The 12,005-nt window shown below is 44.1% G+C and overlaps 1 protein-coding gene across 2 annotated transcripts; it reads left to right on the forward strand.

The window, feature by feature from the left end:
- Positions 1–383: 383 nt before the first annotated feature.
- Positions 384–4,902, forward strand: LOC109773026 (cytokinin riboside 5'-monophosphate phosphoribohydrolase LOG). Of its 2 annotated transcripts, XM_020331730.4 has the most exons (7): positions 391–856; positions 1,606–1,703; positions 2,516–2,546; positions 3,129–3,228; positions 3,334–3,404; positions 4,111–4,254; positions 4,398–4,902. In XM_020331730.4, the coding sequence occupies exons 1-7, from the start codon at positions 590–592 to the stop codon at positions 4,506–4,508; spliced, it is 822 nt and encodes a 273-aa protein (XP_020187319.1). In that variant the 5' UTR covers positions 391–589; the 3' UTR covers positions 4,509–4,902. The 2 variants fall into 2 exon arrangements, with proteins under 2 accessions (XP_040253969.1, XP_020187319.1); XM_040398035.3 differs by having other exon boundaries at positions 384–856; positions 3,129–3,404.
- Positions 4,903–12,005: the final 7,103 nt, after the last annotated feature.

The raw sequence follows: 12,005 nt of genomic DNA on the forward strand, positions 1-12,005 counted from the left end.
GGAGATGAAAACAAAGAATACAGCAGTGAGAAGTTTTTTTTTTGAGCATCAGTACAGACACAAGCGCTCATATATACGCGCATACACTCACCCCTATGAACGCACACACGTACACCCTACCCCTATGAGCACCTCCGAGAGACTGAGCCGGCATATCATCTTGAGATTTACGAAGCCACCATAGGCGCCTCGTTGTCGACGGGAACGTCTCCTTCCACTGAAAGCGCATCGCCGGAAATCCTGAAATAAATCCAGGAATAATGCGAGCACAAGGATTTGAAACCTGGTGAGTTGGAGATACCACTGTCCACCTAACCATTTGAAAGGGGTTGTGGGAGCAAAGCGTGTCCACGAACGAGACAAGGAAGGAAGGAAGGAAGGAACCCAACCCTAGGCCATCCATGGCGGACCCACGCCACGCGCCTATATAGCCTCCCGTCCTCGCAGGGCCGGGCCACCCTCTCCCTCCCCCATCACTCGCCGCGTAGCCTCTCCCACTCCCCTCTGCTCCCTCCCCTCCCCCAACAAATCTCTCGCGCGCCCCGCAGCCGCCGGCACGCACGCACGCGATCGTCACGCCGCGAAGACCATGAGCATCACGGCGGCGGCTGTGGCCGTGGGCCCGCCCGCGTTCGCCATCGGGGCCGCGCCGGCCGCGGAGATGGAGATGAAGCCGGCGCTGGCGCTGCCGGAGCCGAGCCGCGGCGTGGGCGGCATCGGGGAGGACAGCGACGGCGTCCGGGTGGCGGCGGAGGGGCGGGCGTCGCGGTTCCGGCGGATCTGCGTCTACTGCGGCAGCGCCAAGGGGCGCAAGGCCAGCTACCAGGACGCCGCCGTCGACCTCGGCAAGGAGATGGTAACTAACCTTGCCTACGTCCTCCCCCGTTCGCCGCCGCCTTGCTCTCGGCTCGACTCTGTCCGTCGCGGCCTACGGGGTTCGGGTTCTTGCGGGGAAGACAGAAAAGGGGCCTCCTTTCCCGTCGATCTCTCCCCGATTTGGTTGGTCGATTTCGGTTGGGGTCGATCGATCCATGTGGAGGCGCACGATCGGCTCGTTCGTCCGCGCTGGAGGTCATGGCGATGCGCTGGAGGTCATGGGATTGGGGTGCTGCTCGCTAGGTAGGTGGGCCGGGCGTGCTGGGTCATGGGGAGCCGAGACGCACCATTCTTGCATGATCGATCATACGGCGAGCGAGTGTGAGTGCAAGAACACGACGAGAATCATGCCGTTCATGGAGTAGTCATAGGGGAGGAGCGCGTCGTCCGGCTCGCCCGAATCGCCCCCATCCCGCCGTAGCCGGCCGGCGGCCATTAATTTTACTTCTTGTCACTTAAATTTCCCCTTGACATTATGGCATCCATGCACCATCATTGCTTGCCATGACCTCACTTGCTTGCCCAAACGCCCAAACAAAACCTGCCATGATTGCTTGCTTCCTTGCATGCACCAAGGTTCAATTCAATTGAATTGGATTCAATGCCATGCCACCACCTGACCTGACCTGCTCCTCTGATGTGAACAACAGACTAGTAGAATTTTCTTTGCAGCACTGTAACTGTAATACATGTGCCTGACTGCTCCGTTGTGTTTGTGTGTGTGTGCAGGTGGAGAGGGGCATAGACCTGGTCTACGGGGGCGGCTCCATCGGCCTCATGGGCCTCGTCTCCCACGCCGTCCACGCCGGCGGCCGCCATGTCATCGGGTGAGCACTCCTCCCATCCCACCATTAACCACCCCCCATCGCACCATCACTATCCACCTCTGCCCGCATTGTCTCCCCGCCCACACGCACCTACACGCGCTGTACCTCTTCTTTCCCCGCTCGGTGCATACACTGCCTTTATGGCCTACTGCCCTTCTTGCTCGGTCTGGGTGCTTTGCTCCTGCCCCCAGACCCTGACCCAGCAGCTCAGCTCAGCTCCCGCCTGCCCCAAAAATGGCAGCCTTGTGGAAGCTTTGTGCAGCAGGACTGCAGGAGGGTGCAGCTGGGCTCCATGGCACTGCGCATGCCAGTTGCGTTTTGGGGCAAAGCCATGCCGGTCGCGTCGTGTTTCACAGGAACGGAAGCTCCTTTTCCAATCCTTTTCGAAAGGGCAGTTGCTTCCATGCCCTCCATGGCCATGGGGTAGGGAGCTGGGGGCTGGGGCCTCACTGCCTTCCCCAGCTGCAACAAGCAGCTGGGTGACTAGTACTGTATCACATTATTGCCACCTTTAAGTTTATACTGTTTTTTACTAGATCAGGACTATTATTTGTGCAGTGGCTGTATTATATATTTGTATTATGCATTGTCCAGTTCTTGAAAGGCCTGGCTCTGGATATGTGTATGTGTAGATGGATAGATAGCTGTGGCTCTAGGCCTTGCTCAGTTTCTTTAGCTTTACATGGGGAAAGTAAGATCAACCTGTTGCTCTGGTAGTGGTAGTACTACTGCTTGTTTGACTGCTTTGGACTGGAGGAATTAATGTGGCTCTCTCTCATTTGGTCCCCTTTCTTTTTCTTTTTTGCTGCCAGGATCATCCCAAGATCACTCATGCCCAGAGAGGTGAGTCAAAGGCTGCAACCTCTATTTTGTTGCCATTGCATTGCATGGTCTGCTCTCCACTTCTGAACCTTGACTGGGTGTGCAAGCTAGCTGCCAGGATATTTATTGTTCAGCTTCAGCATGATGAATGATGATGCATCACCATATCTATATATTTGAATCTAATGTCCAAAACTTTTGTGAATCTTATGTAGTTTGATTTTCTTCTTAATGTAGCTTGATTATATTAAGTGCTATTAATACTGCAAGAAATAACTATATATGCAATCTGCACTATACACTCTTAGGCAGATATTTGTGTTTATTATATGGATTAGCAATTAGTTTCCACACCTTTACTGGTTGTAAAGAGGCCTTATCAATCTGAATCTGTTGTGATGACTGTCTTTATTCTGCTTTTCAATACACCTGCAACATGACCTGTACTACTACTACTTAGTCTAGCCTTGATTAATTTTACAGTTAAAATCGTTATTCTTGGAAAATTTAATTAGATGTACTAGTCAATTTTATACTTGGTGTTATTCTCGGAAAATTTCTGAATGCTTGGTTGCTTACAATCCCTGATTCATGCTGCTGTAGGTAACCGGGGATCCTGTAGGGGAAGTTAGAGCTGTTTCTGGCATGCACGAGAGGAAGGCCGAAATGGCTCGGTTTGCTGATGCTTTTATTGCCTTACCAGGTACAAATTCAATAGCCCACTCCAATTCTTCTACAAGTGAGAAAATGTGGAATAAATCATGCATATTTTGTGCTGTAGAGTTTGACAATTCAGTTAATTTGACAGGCGGCTACGGAACCTTGGAGGAGTTGCTTGAAGTGATCACGTGGGCACAACTAGGAATACATAAGAAGCCGGTAAGAAGTAGCTTCTGTTCTTGGTGCTTTTCATACAAAAATCACACAACCCCAATCATCTGGGGATGATGTGCTTGTCTGCATATGTTTTGTCAACCCACACTATTTTAGTAGCTAGGTATGAACGCGTTCTTTGTTTATTATAATGTCGATCGTTAGGGCCGTTGTGATCTGATCCTACCACCTTTGTTCACATGTGGCTACTAATTAATTTCACCCTCATGGCAACAAATTATTGTAAAGACTTTAATCAAAGGAGCTATCAGCATCACTTCGAAGGCATGCGATCTGCATTCCCGACTTTAATATTCGCTCCTCTTATAGGATAATCCTGCACACTTTATGAATATTCCCATACAGCTATCAAATCAATGTTCTGGGATCTAAAAAAGACATTTTGTGTCATCTAGAAGAAAGCTGTATTGCTGTCTCACTGTTCAATAATTGCTTAGCAATATAAAATGCTGAATGTTTGAGGGGATAGACACAACAGTCAGTTCTACATTTATCTTATATCTCTCCTGTCACTATTATTAGATCTTCAGGCCTGCCAAATTTGCTATTTAGTTGTCTGTTGATATCAGATACGATTCTGTGGGTGGGAGTGGATCATTCAGTAATCAACACTGTCGAATCATGCATTGCATTTTTCTGTCGCTACTTGTACTTATTCCTGGTGTATGTCTTTTCCGCAATCGCGTATCAGGTCGGTCTGCTGAACGTCGACGGATTCTACGACCCACTGCTGTCGTTCATCGACGTGGCCGTCAACGAAGGCTTCATCACCCAGGAGGCGAGGCAGATCATCATCTCGGCCCCGACAGCCAAGGAGCTAGTCAAGAAGCTGGAGGTCAGAACCAAACTCTGTATTTGTCAGTTTATCCCAAATTCTGAAACTGAACTTTCCTTCTGTAATCCATGAAGGTTGGCTGTTTATTTTTGTTGCTCATTGATAACCTAAACCCTATAACAGTATCCATGTACCTTCTGCAGGACTACGTTCCAGAGTACGAGATCGGCCTAGTGTGGGAGGACCAGGACCAGATACCAAGCAACAGCCTGGTCCCGGAGCCGCTGGAGACCCCCGCGATCACCTCCTCCTGATCGATCAACCTTGCGTGCATCTCAGTTAGGGTTCTAACAACAGTGTCAAGATAGCGGCGCCGCATATATTTATTCTCTCCTAGATGATAAGTCCTAGCCGACTGAAGGGCGACGAGGGGGCACACTATAGCCTGTGTGCTTGTTTTGGTAGCGTCGATCGACCGATCTCTTGTGTCACCGCTGATGATTGTTTTGGGTGGCATCATTATATTAAGACTAGTGAGTAGTAGCTTCCAACCTGTATGGATTGTTGAATGGGTCACGGTTGGATGGGCAAAGCATGCAGCTAAGCCTCTGAATTGATCCTGCTGTGATCCTGGAACAAGGGTTGACTATATATAAATAGCAGCACATATAGTTTATCAACATGGTCCCTCGTGCTGCATTATGTTGATCCCTCCTGTTTCCAGTGCATTGTCTCTTGTTTCTTGTTAACTGTCAATGCTGTCTCTATCAAAGGCATGGAAGAGATAACAATTCTACTCAACTTTTATTGGTCAAATCATATAACTTCTTTAGATTTTTTTTTTGATGATTTTGGTAATGGCGTCTTCAGTGGTGCTGTTTAAAAATGCTCTTTTTAGTTGACTTTCAAAGATGTTATTTGAAATTTAAAATTGCCTTTTTTTTGTTGAGAAACTGAAAACTGACATTTAAAATTCTTCATCTTTGGCTGGGAGGCTCAAACCAGAAACCAGATTGAGCACACATGGGCCAGGCCATGTTATAAGCTCGCAAGCAGTCTAAAAAGACAAACAAAAAGCTCACGAGCAGGCCCAGCCCAACTATGCTCCTCGGCCCTTTCGTCCTGATTTCTTTGAGGCCTAGTGACAAACTATTTGTACCCTACAAAACCCACTCTTTTCTTCCCCTGTATTTGCAAACGAACTTTTATTTTTGAACTTTATTTGCAAACGAACTTTTGTATGGAATTGACCTTATTTGTATGCAATGTTTATTTTTTATATTTTAGTCGTGAACCTGAGGTCTTATATATTCATAGCGTTTAACAATCTTTTTATGTTGCAGGGTGAAAGAAATTTATTCCGTAGTAATAGGCTTGCAATCGAGAGGCTGAAGCTCCTCAATACATGGTGGTCCTAAATGTAGCCATAGTGCTACGCTCAGTGCAACTGTACGACGCAAACCAATATGCTACCTTATTTTGTTCACATGTAAGCTTCATAGGAATAAATCATTTCTCTTGCCATCATAAACTGAATCTTAGACATGAGATGACCATAAGCTGACCTTAGTAAACCCCCGGAGTATATATAATTGCACATATAGTTTATCAACACGGTCTCATGCCCGTTTCCTCGTGTTGCATTCTGTTAATCCTTCCTTTCTCTAGTGCATTGCCTCTTGATTCTTGTTACTGTTAATTTGTATCTATCATAGGCATCACAGAGATAAGAATTCTACTCAACTTTTATATTTATGAAACATCTTTAGGGAAATTTTTGATGATTTGGTCATGGCGTCTTCAGTGGCGCTATTTGAAATTGCTCCTTTTAGTCCACTTTCAAAGATGTTATTTGAAATTTAAAATCTCCTATTTACTCGCTCCGGGATCTGCATCTTTGGCTGGGACACTCAAACCAGTAGCCAGAGTGAGCACACATGGGCCCCATCTTATAAGCTCCCTGAGCAGTCTTGATAAACAAACAAAGTTCGCGAGCAGGCCCAGCCCAACTGGGCTCCTTCTGTTTGTTTAAAATAACCACTCTTTTTATCCTGAAAACCCACAAGGCCCAGCCCAACTATGCTCCCACCCCTCAAAAAACTCTTTTCTTTCCCTTCTATATGCGAACGAACTTCTGTATGGAATTGAACTTATTTGCGTGCCAATGTTTTTTTTAGTGGAGAACCTGTGGTCTTATATATCATAGCGTTTCAGCAATCACAGTGTTCAAAATACATGCTATTAGCACATGCAACCACGCCTTACACAATTTATTACCGCACCCCTCTTTTGCCGAGCAATGTGCCACTTCATCAGAAAGCATGCTATAAGAGTGTAAATATTATATTGTTATTGAGTTGGACAAGAGAGAAAGAGAAACATACTGCAGATTAAGAGTCAGCTGCAGCACAAACTGCAAGAAACTTTATGAGAGTGTAAGACGAGACTTGTATTAATAAACTACCTACATCTCTATAGCTAACTACTATAAATGTTGTCTATTAGATGACTATGGATGACATGACAATGAGATATAGCCAACAAATGACTATATTAACATCCTTGCTCTTAATAGATCGTCGTGCCCATTGTAACTTGAACCCCTCTCACTAGATCCTAGCAACTCCTTAACTTCCTCGGTAAGCGGACCATATACCGACCTGTTTATTTCCTCCTTCGCCAGGCTCCTAGCAATACCTTGATTATCAGTCTTCTACAGAACCATAGAAGGTCCCATCTTGATTGCCAGCTGAGAATGGCACTGAGACAAAATGGCACACTCTGGCCATGAAGCGCCCTTGGTGATAACAAAGGACCACACCGCCTCCTTCGTAGGATATTTTGGAGCCAATGTTAATGAAAAATCCAAAGCGCTGTATATTTTGAAGTGAAGAGAGTGTAACAAATAATCGGGCGTGCTCTCTAAGAGAAATCTCATAGGGTAAATTTGCCGGGCCACATGGAAAATTAATGGCTATCAGAAGGTTTAGTGGTATACGCCAACGCTTCCAAAAGGAATTTTTTTAACATGCTCGATGTACCTCACAGTTTATATCCTCCAAAATGGGATACTCACATAACTTAAAAAATAAAAATAATAATTATATTAACCGCGCTGGATGTACATCACAGATTCACAATTTATATCCTTCCAAAATGAGATACTCCCGATAACTTAAACACAAAACCAGAGGAATAATTTATCTCTCAAACCATTTACCGGAACGCAACAGGAAGACCCATTTACTTCGTTTGTCGACAATATTTTAAAAAGTACACTAGCTAGTAAGAAACACATAAATTGTGTATTAATATTATTATTATTATTATTATTATTGAAAAAGTACATCTATTGGAACAATCTCTACTAACTTCAATTCCCATTTTATGCGATCAATACAATAAGTTGTTGGGGTTTTTATCATTTATGCCACCAGTTGTATCCCACTACTCAGTTTTGCCATTAGAAATTACAGCCGCTCAAAAATGCCATAGATTCGTGAGATGCTTACTTAAAAATGCCATTAGATAAATAAAAAATGCCATCGTTCCGTTAGATGGTTGCTAAAAAATGCCATTAGACATTGTTATTTTCATGTCAAACTTGTTGACCATCCAATATGACAAAAAAAAGCTAGACCCACATTTTAGTTCTCTCTATCTCACAATGATAAGTGTGGCCCCACTTGTGAGGAGTAAGTAAGCGAATAATTTTAAAGGGAAATAAGAACGATCTTGGGATCAAGTGGGCCCCACACTTTATTGTAGTGAGATAGAGGGAGAGCTGGCATGTTGGTTCATAGGTATTTATGCCATTATAACATGTCAAAAGGGATCACAATAATGATGTCCAGTGGCATTTTTTAGCATGTGTGTAACGAAGCAATGGCATTTTTTAGCAGTTGAAATTCCTAGTGGCGAAACTGAGTAGTGGGACACAACTGGTGGCATAAATGATAAAAACCCCTTGTTGTAACACAGAAGAACCGTTACATTTTGTCTAATGAACTGAATAAAACAGAATAAAACATACCGGTGCCCCTTATCAAGGAGTCAATCAAGTTACTTAAGAACAATGTGCCAAGAAACTAACAAAAAAGTGGCAAGTTGATTTAATTCCACCGAGAGGGCAACACGTATGACATGATCACCACTACAAGACGTAATATTCGAGAAAATGATCAAGAGTTTGTGACTAATATAGGAGAATATTGGTACATAATACTCCCTCCGTCCTAAAATTCTTGTCTTAGACTTGTCTAGATACGGATGTATATCAAGTCACGTTTTAGCATTAGATACATCCATATCTAGACAAATGTAAGACAAGAATCTTAGGACGGAGGGAGTAGCATTAAGTGCTTCCAGGTAAGTCCCTCATCCAACATGGAGCGTATGTGCAAGCCACAAGCTTCTAGGCAGATATGTGTGCCGTCTTGCCTAAATATTGAATCTTCGACCTATTTAAATGGTATGCTACTATCTTATTGGACCAACAGAACAAGGCAATTTCTTTGTAAGGATGAAAGCCAAGACACTCATAATGAGAAGAGTTGTCGTCGGATTTTTTAGGCCAGTCTGCAGTGCCAATCATGTTTTCATCGTCAGAGTCCCATTCAAAATCATCTTTCGATAGGGCTTCGTTGTTAGCGTCTCCGAGTTTAAGGCTAGCGACATTTTTCAACAACAAACGCTTATCCATTTGACGACGCGATTGTAAGATCCACGGTCCATCTTCAACATGCACGCTTGAATATTTTGTCACCGCCGGCTGAAGATTGATTTCATTCTTCAGCACCCATTCCATCTGGCCACAAGATTCGTCAAGGAACCAAATTTCACATTTGGATATCCCATGATTCAATGCACAATATACCCCTTTCACTGACTTTCCTAGACGAGGTAGTCCTTAATTTGTTTCCTCTCGGAAATTTAATTACTTGGTAGCCCACGCATCATTTGTAAGAAAAACAAAATGAGACTATGAACGGTGGATGGGGGAGTGAGTACAAATACCTCAAAATGAAACCATATATGCGAGGCATTGCCAGTAGGCTGAGTGGTACAAATACAAGGCCTCCCCTTGTCGCACAAAATGCCTCTCCTTCCAGCACATACATACTTTTTGACGAGAAGACGCGGATAATGTATGAAGGCGGTGGCCATTCGGCCGTGTTAACTGGTACGTGATCCGAAGTATCAGGGATCAATAACACACACTTTGTAACGCGGTGACACCGTGGGATCGTACGCTGGTACGCGATGTAGCGGTTGCCACGGTGCACGTGCACGGTACAGGGGGCAAAGATGATGCCATTGCAGCTGTTGTACATGGGCCAGGACCACCGCTTTTTGCCATCGAGGTATCCGAGACGGCCGGTGATGTCGCGCACCGTCGAGCGGCGAGCGAAGAGCCTCGGGGCCTGCGTGTCCGTCGTCCAGTAGATTATTCCGTCGAGCGAGAGCGGGAGCAGGTCGGCGCGTAGGAGGCGGTGATCATCGACGATGGCGTGCCAGGCCTTGCAGACGCAGCAGGAGGCGGCGAGGCTTCGTGGCGGGAGACGGCAGACGATGTGGTCCAAATATCCTCCATCTGTTGCCAAGATCCGGTCGATCGGCCGGCGGCGGTCGAGGACGACGGGGAGGTGTTAAGTGTTGGAAATCTAAGCAGTTTACCGAATGATTTTATTGACAGAAATACTAGATAAAGCATGACTAATATAGCAAAGATAAAACAAGACATGCAATTCGACTGAGAGAAGTAAATAGCATCTGTATATATGAACTAGAACCGAACACATCTAGAACAGACAGTAGAGCAAGAAGTTGTGACAGAACCTCTAAAAAAAAGAGTATGTGAACGTCACTACAACAAAATAGGCATGTATAGTCGCTTTTTCTAAGACGCCTTTTGTATTCATCTCTAGGCTCACGAACAGAGCAAATTAAAGACATTTTCTAAGACGCTTACAAAGCGCCTCAAACCTTTTATTATAATTAGACATTTGCAGAAACAAGTATGCATATGAAATTAGCTTAGAGACGATTTCTGAGACGTTTTAGTATGCGGCGCTATTATTGGACCTAAGAAACCCTTGAATAATGGTAATCCTTTTTTCATTGCATAGTCACAAGTATTAGTTGTTCTAAAACTGAAACACACATGAGCTCATCTTCCGAACCGAACATACATTGGATACATAGCTAGCGCTTCCCCATCGCCATTTAGCCCTAGTTGTTGCTCCCACAATCAGAGCTCTCGCACCGCCGTTGCTCAACCCCAAGCCAAACACCCATGTCACTCGACTTTGCTCCCTCGTCGGTCGACGAAATCGCCCCTTCCTCAAAGCTCCCATGCTCCTCCTCCCAGCCATAACTTCCCAACGCACGACGACGGTCTCTTCCCTAGACCGAGCTTCCGGCCGAACCTTCTCCATCGCCTGGCACCATTTGCCACCAAGCCGACGTCGCTCCGCACCAATGTCAGGCTTCTCAAATATAACTAAATCAACCAAACCTATAGTTTTGTATTTGTAAATGAAGTGAGTCAAAGTTAGAAAAAATTGTGGGTCTTTTCTATATGGGTTTCCCAAAAAAAACTGTATGTGAATATTTTATATTGGACACATATATCATCCTGATATATTTTTCACAAAAAATTCTATTGATTGAATACAATTAGATCTGACAAGGAAAAAAGTCAAAAATACTATTTATCACTATGGTAGATCGGATGACTATTAAGAGGCTTGTATTTATTACTCTCTGTATTACAATATTAAAGGATGGATTGTTTCTAAACCTTTCTTCGTCCAATTTTTCTAGTTTTAGTCCGTTCAAGCCTGACAAAAAAATCTCTGTATTTTTATATCTATATCTATACCTATTAATAAAGCAAGATGATATTCTTGATTTCGTCCCGCTTAGGTGATTTTATTGGTCTATATTTTATTTTACGCGAGGTGGTACTAATTTGGGGAGCTCCGCGTCCAACACAATATGCAGACCCACAGAGAAACTGCTACTTGGCCGGCCCAGGAACCGAAACAGAGCATGACGCAGAAGTTAAAAAAAAAAGAGCGATGCGGTGCCAGGTCTCAAACTCACGACCATCGAGCCGTGAATGTGTGGCTCTAGCCACCGGAGCTATTAGCTGCTTGCTTTTTTTTAGAATAAATAGAAACGGCGCATTGGAAACAAGTTGACAAATTTTTGAAAGTTTCTTGAAAATAGCGAACACAATTTTTGAAAACAGTTTTTAATTCAAAATAAAATCTGAAAACACGAATATTTTTTGCAATCCACAAACTTTTTTTAATACACGAACAATTTTAAAAAATGTGAACATTTTTTTGAAAACGTGATTTTTTTAGAAAAAGGATGTCCTAAATATGCTCCAATATCTCATAATTATAGTTTTCTTGGAACATTATTTTTCTCTCACCCGTTGCAATGCACGGGCATGTTTACTAGTACAATATTAAAGAATGGATTGTTTCTGAACCTTTTTTTGTCCAATTATTCTTCTTCGTACGTTCTTCGTCAGTTTTAGTCCGTTCAAGTCTGACAAAAAAATTAAAGAGGTTGCCAGGAATCGAACCTTGCTCTACAGGTAAGAGACTCAACACAAGAAATAATTGATATACAACAAAATTGTTGATTTTTTTTAGGGGTGACACAATTGTTGATGAGAAGAAGGAACCTCGTGATATTGAGTCCCTCGCGCCGGCGCGCCCTACTGGGCCAGACCATAAGCGCGGAGGGAAGCCCCCTATTTTCTTTCTTTCTCGAGCTTTGTTCTGTTTTTGTTT

The sequence above is a fragment of the Aegilops tauschii genome, chromosome 1 (genome assembly GCF_002575655.3).
Source record: "Aegilops tauschii subsp. strangulata cultivar AL8/78 chromosome 1, Aet v6.0, whole genome shotgun sequence".
NCBI lineage: Eukaryota > Viridiplantae > Streptophyta > Magnoliopsida > Poales > Poaceae > Aegilops > Aegilops tauschii.

Bases quoted from the DNA above. Each gene is read 5' to 3' on its own strand.
- LOC109773026 (XM_040398035.3), top strand. From the start codon at position 590: ATGAGCATCACGGCGGCGGCTGTGGCCGTGGGCCCGCCCGCGTTCGCC. The intron at 857-1,605 runs GTAACTAACCTT...GTGTGTGTGCAG, and splicing joins TCGACCTCGGCAAGGAGATG to GTGGAGAGGGGCATAGACCT. The intron at 1,704-2,515 runs GTGAGCACTCCT...TTTTGCTGCCAG, and splicing joins GGCGGCCGCCATGTCATCGG to GATCATCCCAAGATCACTCA.